This window comes from Eretmochelys imbricata, chromosome 5 (assembly GCF_965152235.1).
Source record: "Eretmochelys imbricata isolate rEreImb1 chromosome 5, rEreImb1.hap1, whole genome shotgun sequence".
NCBI lineage: Eukaryota > Metazoa > Chordata > Testudines > Cheloniidae > Eretmochelys > Eretmochelys imbricata.
The window spans coordinates 21,629,639-21,647,277 of NC_135576.1; the positions used below are offsets into that span (position 1 = coordinate 21,629,639).

Genomic DNA, 17,639 nt, shown 5'->3' on the forward strand with positions numbered 1-17,639 from the left:
CCCTTCCCAGGGTTTGTCAGCCCAAGCTCTCTCCTCCCAGGGAGTGACTGTAGACTACTTCCTTGTAGATTCTTGCTGCTCACTGCTCCTGCGCTTTATACAGGCCCCTCCTCTTCCTGCCCAGCTGAGCTCATTTCCAATTAGTGTCCTGCTCCCTGTCTCCTTCAGGTGCAGCCTGGGCAGTTAATTGGCCGGCCCTTTAACCCCTCCAGGTCTTGTGTGGGGTGGGCACCCCATCACACGACAATTAGATCTTAGTCCTGCAAGGTGCTGAATATCCTTGGCTCCCAATGACTTCAGTATGAGTTGTATTCAGCATCCTGCAGCTTGCGCCCTCAGGCCCCAATCCTGCAACAGGCTCTGGGTGGGAGAAAGATGGATTTAATTGCAGGATCAGGGCCTCAGAGAGAAAACAAATTCTGTGGATAAGAAAGTCCCAGGTGATGCCCAGTTTTAGGATTTTTCCAACTAGGTGACTGAACTTTAGGAGGAAAGCTACATAGGTGGCAGCTAAATCCTTGAGCTTGTCCAGAGAACAGGTGTGTATTATGATCCAAATACCCATGTGGCTTATGCTTGTTTTAAAAGAAATTTAATTGGCAAAAGTACAAGGAATACGAGTATAGTAAGGATTAAAACTTTGCAAAGAGTTAGGAAATAAAGCAATTATTCTCGTACATCCTTGACCCCAGTGCCAGTATCGAGCTCTAGTCCAAAACCTTTACTAAGTGGTGGCTTAAGTAGTTTTATTTTTACATAGCTGCTGCATGCCACAGTATCACTGGTGTAGAGATCTAGGAGTTGCGAATGGAGGATAGAAATGCTCCAGTGACCCATCTCCTGCACAAAGACCAAGACACAGAGTGTGCAAATACACAGACATACCCAGATACGACATATGTAAAAATACTTGAAAGTTAATCGAGGCAGATAGCTTTGTTTGGCTTTGAAAACTTTCCTTTGCTTTTGAATTGTAGCCTGCTAGGCCACAGATGCAGCTGGTTTCCTGGTTGCTGTTATCAAAGAACAGCTTCCAAATGTTGGTATAAAGCAGAAGGCTCAGTCTAATGCCGCAGTCATGTCTTTCGGTACCTGTCCATTTCTAGAGAGGAGCTTGTGCGAAGTGGTGCAGTGTTACTGGATGCTTTGAAGACAGGAGGTCTATGTTTGTCTTGGCTGCCTGTGTGCTGGCCACTCTTTTCTGCACTTTTGGTGAGTTCGGAGGGACTTTGCTTTTCATGGCTGTTGGTTTCCTCTGTTTTTGATGTCTGCCGTGGAGAGAGTTCAACCCCAACATCTCGCAGTACTTATTGCACTGGTGGAGGGCTTTAAACTGATCAATGAAGGAAATGGCGCAGTTGCCTTTAAACCCTTTGTATCTGCACCAGTGAAGAAGAACAAAAAAGGAATTTCAAGATTTGTTTTTCAAGCCAGGTCTACGGTATGACTTTGGATTCATAAGTAACACTACAACATTTAATAAGCCTCTCATCGCCTCTTTGAAGGAGAGAAGTATTATCCCAATTTTCTAGATGGTAAAATGAGGAACAGAGAGACTAAATGACTCACCCAAGGCCAATCAGTGAGTCAGCTGCAGAGCAGAAAACAGGGCTCAGGAGGCTGGCTCTCAGCCCTGTGTTCCAACTATTCCTCTTCCATCTATAATTTCAACTTGTGGCTAATACAATTGTTAGTTAACAAACTTCTTAGTTAGATAAATTTATAAACAAAGAAAATTCCACAGTATAATCTTTATAAAGTGCTTGGGGCACCTCAGATAGAAGAAGCCTACAGGAGTGGGTAAGTGTGATCATTATTACTCTGAAGGAGTGTCCCTGCTGCTCACACACAGGGCTAGTGTGTGGGGGGGCCACAGCCTGTCAAGCTGACCAATGTTGTCTTGTTCCCTTGTACTCTCTCCATCTCTCTAAAAAGAACAGGAGGACTTGTGGCACCTTAGAGACTAACAAATTTATTTGAGCATGAGCTTTCGTGAGCTACAGCTCACTTCATTGGATCCATAGAATGGAACATATAGTAAGAAGATATATATACATACAGAGAACTTGAAAAGGTGGAGTAAGAGGCTAATTAATTAAGATGAGCTATCTTCTTACTATACGTTTCATTCTATGCATCCAATGAAGTGGGCTGTAGCCCACGAAAGCTTATACTCAAATAAAATGTTTAGTCTCTAAGGTGTCACAAGTACTCCTGTTCTTTTTGCGGATACATACTAACACGGCTGCTACTCTGAAACCTCTCCATCTCTCTGTATCTATCTGTTGTTGCTTGGCTTAGATTGTAAGCTCTGGGGGCAGGGACTGTCTTTTTGTTTTGTTTGTTATCATATCAGGAGAGTGATCTTTGTCCTGTTGGGAGCTGTGCATGAACAAATTTATCTGGTAGCATCAAAATGAAAATATCTGAGCTGCAATATACTATACAGTCCTAAAATGTCCTGGGCAATTCATTTCTCTCCCAGGCAGCCTGCCTAGTGCCAATAAAGATGCTGCCTGCTCCAAGAAGAAAAGCCCAATCTCTATATGACGGATGGGCCTTTCGGTACTAGCATGATTTGTAGAATAAAATTCACCAAAGGAGATAAGCAGGTGGTACAGAAACCAAAAGCTATCTTTTAAGGCAGCGTGACAGTATCTTTCTCTGTTTACCTCTAACAGCTTCATTCTGCATCTCTATTGTTCCTTTAAGGTGACGGAATAGGGAGTTTGAAATGTCAGGCTATCTGCTTTCCTAGCATCAGTAATCTCACATGAGATGAAAAGGCCACCCTGGAACTCCCATGTGTCAGATCATGATGGAACACATAGTTCCACCGTAGGGTGGGAAAAAACTCTTTGACGAAAGCTTATGCTCAAATAAATTTGTTAGTCTCTATGGTGCCACAAGTACTCCTGTTCTTTTTACAAATCCTACAGCTTCTCAAACATACCCAAAAAGTAAGTAATGCTTTTCCGCACACCCACGCATTCATATTGCAGACTCCATTGCTTCCTTACAGACACACTGTCATAAAAATAAAGGGAAGGGTAACCACCTTTCTGTATACAGTGCTATAAAATCCCTCCTGGCTAGAGGCAAAACCTTTTCACCTGTAAAGGGTTAAGAAGCTAAGATAACCTTGCTGGCACCTGACCAAAATGACCAATGAGGAGACAAGATACTTTCAAATATGTGGGCGGGGGGGACAAAGGGTCTGTCTGTCTGTGTGATGCTTTTGCCAGGAACAGATCAGGAATGCAGCCTTACAACTGTTAGTTAGTAAGTAATCTAGCTAGAAATGCGTTAGATTTCCTTTTGTTTAATAGCTGGTAAAATATGCTGTGCTGAATGGAATGTATATTCCTGTTTTTGTGTCTTTTTTTTAACTTAAGGTTTTGCCTAGAGGGATTCTCTATGTTTTGAATCTGATTACTCTGTAAGGTATTTACCATCCTGATTTTACAGAGGTGATTCTTTTACCTTGTCTTTAATTAAAATTCTTCTCTTAAGAACCTGATTGCTTTTTCATTGTTCTTAAGATCCAAGGGTTTGGGTCTGTATTCACCTGTACAAATTGGTGAGGCTTTTTATCAAGCCTTCCCCAGGAAAGGGGGTGTAGGGCTTGGGGAGATATTTTGGGGGAAGACGTCTCCAAGTGGACTCTTTCCCTGTTCTTTGTTTAACACGCTTGGTGGTGGCAGCATAGGGTTCAAGGACAAGGCAAAGTTTGTACCTTGAGGAAGTTTTTAACCTAAGCTGGTAAGAATAAGCTTAGGGGGTCTTTCATGCAGGTCCCCACAACAGCACCCTAGAGTTCAGAGTGGGGAAGGAACCTTGACACACACACACATATGTATCTATAGACTTTGTTGCTTATGTTTAAACACACGTGCACACACACAATCTTGTCTTAAATGATTTTAAACAAATCATTGCAGCCTTGAATATATGTGGAAAGAAGTTCACAAACCCTCATTATCTTGTAAGTGAAATTATTGGTGTCCTTTATGGAGATCAGCTTCAATAGGAGAGGGAAGTTCTGAATTCAGTCTTTTAATTTTTGATATTTTTGGCCATTTTTGTCTCCTCGTGATGACCTTACAATCTCAGCCCCTTCCTTAAAGTTGGAGCTGGTTGAATATTAAAAAAAAAATAGCTCACGAAAGCTCATGCTCAAATAAATTGGTTAGTCTCTAAGGTGCCACAAGTACTCTTTTTCTTTTTTTAAAAATCTTTGTGGGAATTTTAGTGAATAAAAGCACTACACTGAGGTTGCTATTATGTGTCATGTGAACATACCCATGCCAAGCCAGGCAGGGGAGGATTTATCTGCCTGACAAGTGAATAAGGTGGTGGACCTGCCCTGCTCTAGACACGCTACTCAGCCTGTCTGGTGGAAGTAGAGAAATCTCCTGCTTGACTCATTTAGGGCCAAGAGTAAGAGTTTATTCCCTTCCCTGAGCAGGCAGTGGCATATAGCTGTGCTGCTCCAGGTGGAGCTCCCAAAGGGAAATGCAACTCAGACTCACCCTCTGAGTTACAATTGCTCCACAACACCTGTCTGCATACTAGGGAGCCATTGCATTTGCCCATGAACTGATCCAGCATATATAATCCACTGGTCTGTGTGTATCTGCACCCAATCCAAAGAGGACATGAGTCTATTTCAGTTCTTAGCTGCAGCTGGCTCTTCAGCTCATGCTGTAGAGACTCATGGTTCTAGGCTTGGAGGCCTCTAGTTCAATCTAGGTCAAGGTGGTGGACATCATCACATGTACTTCATCCTGCCCTCACCACTGCCAGCCAGCCCTGTTGGCTGGTGTGTGTGTGTGTGTGTGTGTGTAGCCCTGGCTCTCCTTGTCCCTTTGCCGGCCTTCAGCGTAATTATCAGGCACAGAGTCTGTGCTCTCCCGCTACACTCTGACTCAAGTTTACAGTAGCTTGCACCTGATGCGCCCGCTCCTTTACACTCCCCGGCTCTGCAGGTTGCACTTACAATCTAGCCCTATGGTAGATTATAAATAGAAAGGCAAAATAGCTTGGGGCTCTGTGAGGGAATGAGGAATGTTCTCCCACTCCTGGGGGGAGGGAATAGAGCCAGGAGACTCCCAGACCAAGCCCCGTTCTAGAAGCATGAAGACCTGGCTTCAATCACATCAGAGGATGGTTCTTCTCACAGGCAAGCCTACCTGACATTGGCAAGAGTTTCGTCTTTGGATTAAGCTGAGGATAGCCTTGGGCTTGACTGTGGAAATTGGCCAGGGCAGGGCAGAGCAGCAGCTCATCAGAAAGGGCATGCATCAGAGACAGTGCTTTGTTTCTCCTTTTGTTGTGTTTTGTTTGTGTCTGAAGGGGTTTAATCATGAATATTCAACCAAGCACTGGGTGTTTGTGGAAATAAAGGCCAAATTCACAGCGACTATTAATCAACAACAAATAATTCAATGAGTTCTAGTTAAAACCTCTTCACTCTATAGTGGTTTTGTATTACTCTCCTGCATGCTGCAGCACTGTACATGTCAGAGATTCAGATGCCAGTGTCTGAGTGGATAATGAGCCTCTGTGATGTAGAGAGCCTTTGGAGAGCATCTGCTTGCTTTAATATTTAAAATATCTTGTTTCCGCTGCAGGACTGAAAGAGAGGCCGCATTTCTCTTCCACTCTGAGGAGGGCTGTTCTATTGAGCAGGAAGAAATCTAAATGCTTTGGAATCTCCAGGGCCATTAGTGATCTGACAGCTTTCACTGCAATGAATGATCGTTGTTTTTCTTTGTGATTGCTCTTGTAGATGTGTGCAAAATGACCAGTTTCTGAGGCATGAATGTGGTGGGTTTTCCTCCTGGCAGGCACTGGCCATTTTTCAAATTGAGAAGGGGAAACCATTTCCTTTTTCCAGGAAGCCACATTAATGGAAATTGTGTTCCTGCTGGTGGAAATTTTTCACATGCTCTTTCCTGCTCTCTGCAAGAAGTTTATGCACTGATCTATAGTACTGAAACCAATAGTTTAACAGTTTGAGATCATTTTGTCATGAAAAGGTAGAGTTTAAAATCCTATCCTCTTTCCTCATGAAACTAGAAAAATTATCCAGTCTATGGGGATAAATTATTAACTCTTATGTCAGTAATGTCTCTGCAGGATCAGTACACGTTTCTATTCACCATTGATCTCAGAGGACATATTGGAAGGAAACAACCATGAAATTATTTGTTTCTTTAGTCCATTAATTTAGGCCCAAATTTTCATCAGTGATGATTGATTCTGGGTTATTCAAACTTCAGGGGCCCAACCTGAGACATTTGGGGCCTGGTTTTCATAGGTGCTGAGCTCTCAGAGCTTCCACTGAGTTCAACTGGAGTTCTGGATGCTCAGCACTCATTAAAATTAGGCCCAACGTGTCTCAAATTGAGCACCCAGAAACTCAGAGACTGCAGATGAGTGTCCAGTTCTGTGACGGTTGGCTATAGTTAATTAGTCTCTGGCTAATGGGCGAACAAGTTCAAAAGAAAATCCAGATTAATGAATTCAGACTATTTTCCTATTCATATTTTGTTTCTGTCACTCACTATGTTCCTTTTAAAGAGCTGATCATCCGATCAGGGACCAAAAAAAAAAAAAAAATAGAATATCATCAATTACATGCCACAAAGAGCAGATGTTTGAAGTGAATAATTTGTGAAAACTTCACAAACAAGCCACAGTCTCAGAGTTATTCAGCTGAAATATTCAGCACATACTGAATACATTCTCAGCGAACAGGACTGGGCCTTCAGTTGCTCAGGAATGAAAAACAAGGCCAACATTTTGTAGAGTTTAAAAAGGTGATTAATACTATTCCACCAGCTTTATTCACAAATCAAATCACACCCATTTCCCTTTTTCAGTCATAATTGGCTTTTGTTTGGTTTTGTAACTAGAGATAGGACAAAATCAACCCTGCCCCTCTGAGGCAAACACCACCACATTTTGGAGGTTGAGAGGCTGCAAAATCTTGGGCTGGATCTGAATTTTGTGAATGGCCCCTATCTTTACAATGGGTCATCAAAAGCTACCTATTTATCCTTTTATACCACACTCTTCACCACAGCATGTGAGAATTAAATCCTTGCATCTGAGCACCCCCAGCCTTTGGGGTATTCAAAAATCCAGATCCAATTTTTGCAGTTTGTAACTCAGTGCTTCTATAGAGCCTTCCGTCACTTACACATCTAGAATTTATCATTTGTTCTGCAAAGTCTTAATGACTATAGTCTAGCTGCAACTTGGAAGGACTAGTGAGGTTAATTCAAACATTCTGCTGCTATTATAGCTTGCGGGTACACGTAATGGGGGAGGAGGTTTGTGTCAGCGAATGGCTTCTAAATTGGAAATGTCCTTATTTTGCTTTCATATGTATTGTGCTCAAGAGCACTCAGTGACCTTTCCAAGCTCCTGAAAGAATGTTTAATCTGTTATTTAACATACCATGTGTTATTAATTAACTAGTTGGATCACTGATGAATGCAGTTTATGACAAAATCCCCTCATGTTTAGGGAGAAGCCCAAACCAAAACTCCTGAAATTTAGAGGAGTTGGGATTTGGATCCAGATTCAAACTTTGCAGTGCCTTCCCTCTCCACAGTAGGCTACCCCAAAGCTCTCCATGCTTGAAAACGTGCAGGAATTTTTAGATTCCACATTTGGCAGCCGGAGCCTTTTTTAATCCCAATGGCTATGGGTGTACAAAAGCATATCGTGATCTCATTTCCTTTGTGTTTTTTACAAACACTGGCTACTCCTTGGTACTTAACATCTAATCTTAAAATTTTGGTAGTTGTCACCAAGCTGCTAGAAATCAGATCATTGTATTTTACTTTTTTTGTTTTAAATCTAAGAAAGAATTGAGCCAATAGCATATTTACATGGGTTAAGTTGCTGACTTCGGTGCTCCCCAATAATTAAATGATAAATGTTTTCAAGGCTTGTTTTTTTCATTTCCAGTAAAACTTTGCCCTCTAGTGGTAGACAATTTATTGCAGCCATTTCTATTACACTTCAATTTAATAAATTTGTGCTTTTGTGCCTTTTTACTCCACTGATAAAACAGGCAGGTAAGGTACGCAAAGCAATTACCAATCAGAAATGTGTTTAAATGTTGTAAGCATCTAGTCTCTTCATAACCACTACCAAAGCGGGGGAGATACCGCGGAGAGCAGACAAAGAAATAAATTCTGGACAGTGCAATTCATTGTGGTTCAGACTCTAACTGCTTGGAATCTCTGGCTTATAAAAAGATTAATGGCACTGGGCAATGCTAGAAATGCTATGCAGAATATTAATCGGGGCTGTCTCTTGCTAGGTGTATTATATGCTTGTTTTAAAAGTAATATTAGGGGAAATTAAATGAACATAAATAATTCCTGACGTTTGCCATATCAGCTTTTCTAAATTAATCAATAACAGTTTACAGCATGACATTATAGTATTTTTCAACTTAATTATATAAGCAGTATAGTGTAGGTTTTATTTCTTTGCTAATCATTGTCATAGTGTTGTCAGAGTGAATTTAGCTTTTTATTTACTTGCTGAATTGAAGAGAAACTCTATGAATAGTCTCCATTCAGCCATAATTCTGGTAAAATTTCCCCAAGTTCAATATAGGCTCAAAGGAATTAGATATGACACCTATTCGATCAATGAGTTCATCTCCTCTGCAAAGGCAGCTAAGCCGATAACAGAATTTATGTCGGCTATCACACTGATACATTAAAAGAAAAGGAGTAAATAAATTTGTTAGTCTCTAAGGTGCCACAAGTACTCCTTTTCTTTTTGCGAATACAGACTAACACGGCTGCTACTCTGAAAACTGATACATTAGTTTCATTTCATTTCATCTCTGTCTCACAGAGTCAAAAATATTAGAATCATTATCAGAATTATAAGCCAGTATGACACTGTATGCGTTCACAGACATACTAGATTTACTATCTCATTTGTTTGTTTACAATACTAAGCTGTGATGTGGATGAATTCTACCTATTTATTTGTTTTCCCCTGTCCATCCGAACATGTTTTAAAATCAGTCTGGCAAAAATTAACTCAAAGGCATCCTTCTGGGTAAATGATGAACAATGTGGGGAAAATACAGGACCAGCAAAAAATCTGTTGCCTTGTAGAAATAACATGAGTCAAACAAAAGGACACTAGACATTTAAATTGCTTAAGACAAAGAGTGTCTATTTGGGGTGATCCTTAGTTCAGATTTCACTGTACAGTCTTTGTCTGACCTCATCTTCCTGTCTCTTTGTCTCAGATGGCTTTTCATCTGCATAATTTCCCATAGTATGTTGTATAATAACATTCATTAAAGCCTTCCTATAAATCATCAAGTTCCAGAGCACAGCATAACATAATTAAAACTTTTATGATTTCTTTATTTTCTAGCTGGATGATGAGAGACTAATTCAAATGATTTCACTCTGGAGCCAATGAAAAAAAAATCAATTTAAATTTTGAAAAAGTGCCAGGCTAGAAATGTGAAGGGTTTTCCTAGAATATGCTAGGAAAGTACAAAGGGTGGTGGTGGGGGAAGGAAGGGGAAGCTTTGTTTTTTTCTGTGTCTCTGGCATATAAAGAATCACATAGCCAATAAAGATATTTCTCTTTGTACATATTGCTGTGATCAGTTCTGTTTTTTGTACAGATTTCTCGAGAAAGAATATAATGTAAAGTGGTTGTCACAAGCATCTACCCAAGAAAGATGCAAGGGAACAGAACTGTGACAACACATAGAACAAAGCTAGAGAAAAGAATAGCATGCATTAGTTGAGGAAACAACAAGCTTGTTAAAATAATATTGGAAAGAGTGTTCCTCTCTCTCTCTCTCTCTCTCTCTCTGGTGCAAAATTTCACAGCAGTTATTGTTGGCATGGTTGGAATTACTAAACATCTCAGCAGATAAATGACATTTAAAAACTGATAAAAGGAATTTTGTGATTTCCCCATGTATGGTTAATCTGTGGATCTCACTTCTGCAAGATATTGTGGTGAAGGGCTTAGCAGATTTTAAATAAAGGTTAGACATTTATGTGAATAATAATAATATCACTCAGTCATATTTTCTAGTGTAAATGTGTATGAGGGATAACGGCACCCAAGCTTCCAGAGAGGAGTCAGCAACTAACTGTCTGGGATAGTTGCCTATGTTTTCCATTATGTGGCTTTTACTTTTTCCTGTGAAGCATCTGGTATCTGCCAATGTCTGAGACGGGAGACCGGATTCGATGGACCAGGGGTCTGACCTGGTATGACTGCTTCTGTGCTCCATGACATACTCTAGCGAGGACAGAAGGCAAGGTCCTGCACCTCTGGAATGCTCTTCAGCCACTGTCACAGGCTGGCTGGCCCCTTAAGGCAACCCAGGCTCAGCCTTGCCTGTGACCAGACAGCTTTCCCCAGCTGAGGCTGAGGGAGACTTAATTATATAATGACAGGTTTCAGAGTAACAGCCGTGTTAGTCTGTATTCGCAAAAAGAAAAGGAGTACTTGTGGCACCTTAGAGACTAACCAATTTAATGACTCACCTCAGATGCCAGGGAGCAGAGAGAGGACTACTTAAACAGAGCTGTGAACTCAGTCTGGGGAGGAGTCCCAGGAGAGAGGAGGGTGGGAAGGGCCTGAGAAAGTGAGGCTGGAAGAGACCCACAGGCAGCAGGTTAGGATCTTGTGGAGGGGCCCTGATGTAGGGCCTCTAATGACCAGAGAGATCTCTGAGGGAAGTTGTGAGAGTTCCTGGGGAGGGGACCACAATGGGGGGAAACCTGCTGGGAGGGAACAGCGACAGAGAGGCTCTGCAGTGCCCAGGGATAGGAGTTAAGAAGCCAAGAATGTCAGTGTAGCCTGAGGGGGCAGAAGAATTATTCATCTGGATTTACTGAGATTGACAGTTGGAACTTTTGTTACTCTGGAAAGGGACTGAATTTAAAAGTCTTTGAAAGAGACAGGCCATTGTGGGGCTAAGGAAGTGGGCAGTAGGGGGCACTTCACTAGAGGCGAAGTCCCCTGCAACACCATGACTTAGCACCAAGGGGTACTAGGGTGGTAAGAGTGACCACTTACAGTCCCAGGGGAGCAAACCTGCTCCATGCCTTCTAGAAGACTTCATAAAAACCAGTGGGTGAAATCCTGGTCTTATTGAAATCAATGGCAAAACTGCCACTGTATTCAATGGGGCCAAGATATCACCCAGAGTTCCCACTCCCTGACATGAGTTATCTTCACAGAGGGATTAAAGGGGCCTGTGCTTTTAGCTATTATCTTATAGCAGATTAAAAATTAGTAGTACTTTGGGAGAAGTGGAAAAGAATTATAACATAAATGGGCTAAGCTTTTCATTTCTGATGTGGAATTCTATATATTTGTCTCTTAAGAAGGTCTAAAATAATTGCAGAGCCACTTATAGACACGTTGCTTTTAAATGCCTTGTACTGTGTTTGACAGCTCCAAGAGGTTTTTGTTTTTGCAAAGCAGGGGGCTACAATTTGCAATTAAATAAATGCCAGCAAATCGTTAAATGAGTTTCCTTTGTGCATCAAGTTATGAGACTAGATATAGTTGCATTGGACATTCTCCCTCCCTCACCTGCCTTGCATGGCTCGCAAGAGCACCCAGTCAAGCCTGAGAAAACAAGAGGCATCTGAGTGTGTCGTGGGAGGAATAACTAACACACTGAGTCTGAAATTTGAGAAGAGGGGTAATTATATATAAGACAAGGTGCCACTGTTTTCCGGAAGTAGGAGGGATGTTTAGTTTTAGTATCACATAACTAATAATGACAGTATCTGTAGGCTTCTGACCTTTCCGCTGAGCCTAGGACTCTCTGCCATGCTCAAATCTCTTCCAGCAAACCATTTTATTCTTCAACATGAAACTTAGGAAAAATGTCAAAACAGAAGGAAGTTCTTCTGTCCCCCACACGATACAGCTCCCAGAGGCTTCCCCCGGCCCCTTTGAAAGGAGTGCTGAAAGGAGAACGTGCCCTTTCCTTCACTCCTGCTGCATCAAGGTCTACTGCAGGATCCCATCTCTCATCTGCAGCTCCTCTCCGCTGAACCACTTGCTGACTTTCACAATCACTTGCTCCCTTCCCAGCTGGGTCTGATCACTGAACAGGGCTTGCTGGCCCCAGGTCCCTGGCACTTAATGAGGCAGACCACCTTGTTGCAATATCCATCAATCCATGGTCACTGCCAGCAAGTGCGAGTTGTGGTATGGATGCATCCCATTCCTGGGACATTGTGTGTTTCATAACAGTTATTCAATAGCCATCAGATAGTAACAACTCTCAGTCACTTCTGGGCTGGGCTGGCCTTGAACAAGCAACCTAGACAGGATAGACTGGGGCTGCCAAACATTTCAAAAAGAACATGTGATTTTTGGATGCCTCATTTTTTAGGTGCTCAAACTGAGGTGCCTTAACGGGCCTGATCTTCAGAAGGTGACTCTTCACCACTTCTGAAAATCAAGCCCTTATAAAGTATCTCAAGATGGGTACACAAAATCACTTTTGAAAATGTAGGCCTGTATCCCACTACCCATCCCCTGAATCATCACATCTCCCGCATTTTTCAAATAATTTTGCATTGTGGATAAGATAGGAACTGAAGCATTAAATATCGACTGTTCTATTGATTTGTATTGCATGGGAGATAAAAAAAAAAAACAAATAGAAAAGAAAATCTTGGTGATTATTTGTTATATTACAAGGAACACCAATGATATCTTATTTGTTCCAAGATAAAGTGTTTATGAAGAAATTCTGCAAAGCAAAACCTCCAGTTTGTTTGCTTTTCTTCAAAGAGGAAAACAAATGTGTTTTCTTGATAGGAAGGTTCCCATTAATATTTTATGAATGTGAGGAGGTTAACAGAAATTGCATTGGGATTGTTTTCCCCCCTAAAGTTATGGTGAGAAATAAACCTCCAATGCACCCACCCCCATCAGGTTTACGCTGTGAGGAGTTTGAAGCACAATGCAAATATATTTCATTAAGAAATATGTCTTTCACTCACCCTTTGGCCAATGTTGCTATGCCAACGTCAGTTAACTTCATTCCTACACCTACAAAACCAAAACAAAACAGGGAGCTTGCATTATACCAGGCTTTCTAGGAGTGTCTTCAGATTTATAGCCTTATAGATGCAGCTAGGTATTCTTTATTGATTATAGTTTGTTTCAGTCATCTCTGTGTAGTGGCAATATTTTAACATTCTCCCCTCAAACGTAGGGTTTTTGCTCTGTGTGATTCACAACACTAGCAGCAGTCAGGAGCATTCCAGTGATTTACAAACAGGGTGATAAATGGAGCTCTAAGGCTCTGGAATGTTTCCGATGCTGGAGGGTAACTGAGGAGCCTCACTTCAACTGTGACATCTTAAAGGAACATCTGAATCCAGCATCAGAACATTTATCATCTGCAAAGAGATGCATAAGGGTCATTTATTGTTCCTAAGTTTTGGGATTTGGATGTTTGCAAGCTGGGGTGGGGTACAGTGTATTCCAATGTGGAAACCACTTTGCATATCAGCACCATGGCCCAACAATCTTTGCTCTCTGTTTAGTTTTTTGGGTGACCAATAGGCACAAAATTAAACTCTTCACTCAGTGTTTCCAAAAAGCTCTTATGCTTCCCACTTTTACCCCACTTTTGGTTTACTAGCCATTGTGGGGAAATCCCTGCCCTGTGTTGTGAGCTTGTGCTGTGGAAAGATGATGATGCAGGGAGCCTCCTTCTCCCTCAGAGCAGGTATGCAGGTGTAGGGTAGGATACAGATCTAGCACTTCCTCAAGTGCACCGCAGGAAACAAAAGCTAATGTGCCTTGCAACATTCACAGCCAAGCCATTCCAAGGGGATGTGGTCAGCAGGTTTGGGGCATGGACAGGGTCCGAGTGGTCCCCCTTTGTGAGGATGCTGCTGTCAGCAGCAGATACACCGTGCTCCTTTTTTGGAGCAGCAGTTGTAAGAATCAATACAGGGCATATAACCCGCAGGCTCAGATACTAAGTCAGCTGCTCTGCTTCCTGACTCTAGCATGCCTCATACTCATAAGGCCAGGAGGAATTTGCCCTATAGACTTTTCCCTGTTAATTCATTTGCACTTGTTTGGGGGGGGGGGGGGGGAGGAGGAGTTTCAGCCTTCTCATTTGAAAGGGTAAGGGGTGAAAGATTCCACGTTTCTTTGCAGAACCCCAGCCAGGACAGTTGCTCTATTTATTCTCTCAACAACTTAGTGAACACATACACTGTACTTTTTAAAAGGCCAAATATTTGCACAATGCGGATGAGCGAGGCACATAATGGTGTCATGGCAGCGTTCTCTAGATAGGAGGAGGGCATTCCTTCAGACGGGATCAGGAGCCTGGGTGTGAATTTTTCTGTTGGTTTTAATAGATGTTAGATGTTTAAATGCAAGGCAAAGTGAGGGCACAAGGTGCTGTTTTCAGAGTCTTTTAATTCACAAAGCAGTTCATAAATCCCAGAGTGGTGGGGTGAAAAGCAGGCATTAGTCAGCCTTGTGGTGAATGTTCTGATTTACTAAGGTGCATTTGTAATAAAATTAAATCTCCTAGTAAGAGTGTGAGACTTTTTTTCTTTTCTTTCCAAGCTGGTTATTTACAGAGACACAAGCCATGCAAAAACCTCCCCTCCCCCGGATTGGATGCTAATGAACCTTTTTAAAGCACTTGCCACAGCAAGCAGCTAATCCATTTCTTTCCTGTGAGTGTGGATAACACACAGAAAGCCAATACCGCACCAGAGCTCACAAGGCCTGTGTTAGGGAGTAGAAAAGAAAATATCAGAAACCTCCCTGCACAGCTTTTATTCTCTCCCATGTGAGATGCCCTATCAAAAGGCGGTGTATTGTTGCAATTGTCCTCCCCACATATTTGTATTGTTCTCTAGTCACTTTGCCAAAGGCACTTGTAATTAGTATTGATTGTTTTTTAATTACCAGGTGGGTCTCAGTGCTTCAATTAGACAAAAAGAATATCCTTTAGAAAATCCTATGTCCCTATATAATAATTTGACTGTGGTTCCTCTGGCATAATGCTAGTTTGAATTGTTATTTCAGGGAAAAAAGACTATTACAATAAGTTTTTGATAACAGTAATTTACAGATATTTTTATACTGACAGGGTATCATCTAATTAGCTAATTCCCATGAACGATGTTCTTTATTTGTACTTCAGTAGAGTGGGGAGTCATGAACCAGGGCCCCATTGTGCGAGGTATTGTACAAACCAGCTCATTGGAAGCTGGAGCCATGGGATTTCCTGGGTTGCATAAGAGGTTCAGGTGTGATTCCTGAATCCAGGCTCTCACTACCAAGGCCAGAAAGGACCAGGAGCATTGCAAGGGCAGCATGCTTAGCACAGCAGGGGGAGCAGGTCAGGAACAACACAGTTAGACTCAGATGAGAGAACTATATGTCCAGAACGGGCTGGAGAAAGTAAAACACAAGCTGAACAGTTGGTGGAGTAAGGAGAAGTGCTGCCTAGGGCTCCAGAGAACAAGCTCCACTCCAAGAGACCCAATTTAAAGCTCCAACTAGGACAAGGAAACGGTTTTAGCTTGTTGAGAGCACAGTCATCGAAACACATCATGGGGCCATTCAGAACTCACTTGTCAAAACATAGGCTGTTTTGGGGGAGTCAGATCCTGCTGTGTGTTACACTCTGCCAGTCCCACTGACATCAGCGTAACTGAGAGCTGAAAGTAGCCCTTGGTCTGTAGCCTAGGACAAATTATTGAAGGTGAAATTCCTCCTCATGCAGACGACCAGCCCAAAGACTACACCATTTAAATCTGACTTTTATCCCTATATTAATGTTTAAGTGGTGCAATAGGCTTCATGCTATTTCACCCCATGGTTACTAATACCATCATTAATATCTGTATGGGACAGATTGCCCCTTTTGTCCTCCTGCTGTAAGACAATGTACAGCCAACTGAATGGATGGGTTCTGTGTGATCAAAGGGTTTCTCATGCTCTAAATTCCTTCTCTTGCACCCATAGCAAAGCTCCTTTTGACTTAAGTGGGCATGGGTCAGGCTTGAAGGCTGCGTCTAGACTACCACTTATGCCAGCAAAACTTATGGCACTCAGGGGTGTGAAAAAAATACCCTCCTGAGAGACATAAGTTTCTCTGGCACAAGTACTCATGTGTACAGCATTATGTTGGCAGGAGAGGTTCTCCCACCGACATAGCTACCACCACTCATTGTGGTAATTTTATTAGGTCAACGGGAGAGCTCTCTACCATCAGCATAGAGCAGCTACACGCGTGATCTTACAGCGGCGCTGCTGCAGTGGTACAGCTGTGCTGCTGTAAGCTCGCTAGTGTAGACATGACCTCAGGCAACTAAAGCCTTTGAGCTGTTACTGACATGCCACTTGAGATGCTGTATGGAATTGTGACACACTTTATATTATTATTATTATTAATACCAATGTTCTAAAATTGAAATGAATCGGGCTAGATATGCCGTGTAAGGTATCTGTGAAAATGTTATGATTTGCCAAGTATGATAATCTTGCTTATATGTTTGTATCACCTTTGTATTGTGAGTTATAGATATGTAGGGTATATCTGCATTTCCAAACTTGTGCTGTGCATCTGGGTGACACCCCCAAACAGATTGCCATCAGCACTGCCTAGCCTGTTCAATGGTCCATCGAGAGTCATCAACTGTACAATGAACCCATTGAAAGGAACCAGAGAATACACCTAATGAGTCAGCAGGGCATGTAGGGGCATGCCTATATACAGAACTCTAAGGCTTTTCCATGCCATGGGCTGTGAAGCTTGTGTTTGGTACAAAGGAAGTACAAGCTGCATGGCCAAAGAATATAAAAGGCAGCTGCATCATCTCCATTTTGTCTTCATTCCTGCTTCTTACCTCTGGAGTAACTTTTCTACAAACTGAAGCTCTGAAAGACCCATCCATGCTGTGGATGTATTCCAGAGGGACTTTCAAGCCGGCAAATTCACCAGTACTGCTAAGAACCTGATATATGGATGTCGAAGCCTCCGTATGTATCTGGGTGCTTTATCATTTAACAACTCTCTTCTTATTCTTTATTTTATAATAAACGTTTACTTTTAGATGCTAAAGGATTAGCTGGTAGTGTGGTATTTTGGGTAAGATCCAAACTAATACTGACCTGGTAATGTGGCTGGCCTTTTGGGGTCTGAAGAACCTTTTGTATAGTGAGCAAAGTTTTTAAATAACTTCTCACGGTACTGGACCTATGAGCTGATTGGGAGCCAGAGAATTGGAATGTAATAAAGGGGGCTATGTGATCTCTTTTTTCAGCTTCTTGATAACCAGTGTGGGGGATCAGAAGCACAGTTTGTGACTGGTTAGTGAGTTTAACTTCAGTGTTAACCACCAGTTTTGGGGGTATCTGCTCTCCCTTTTGCAGCCTGCCCTGACCTTGGCATTTTAAGTGAGGGCTGCTCCAGGCACACTGGCTCACACTACTTACGTTGTGTTTCTAAAATAAAGGCTCAAGACAAAATGTTCCAACTTTGGTGCCTGAAGACTGGGATTTAAATCCATATTTAGACACCTAAACATGTGGCCTAGTATTCA

The 17,639-nt window shown here is 42.0% G+C and overlaps 1 protein-coding gene across 1 annotated transcript in view; it reads right to left on the reverse strand.

Annotated features, from left to right (window-relative positions):
• Positions 1-666: 666 nt before the first annotated feature.
• The window catches only part of ALPK2 (alpha kinase 2), a 67,474-nt gene continuing 50,501 nt past the window's right edge, over positions 667-17,639 (reverse strand). The window contains 3 exon segments of the mRNA XM_077817139.1: positions 667-840; positions 1,139-1,379; positions 13,053-13,101. Of these exon segments, the coding sequence (XP_077673265.1) occupies positions 667-840; positions 1,139-1,379; positions 13,053-13,101 (464 nt within the window).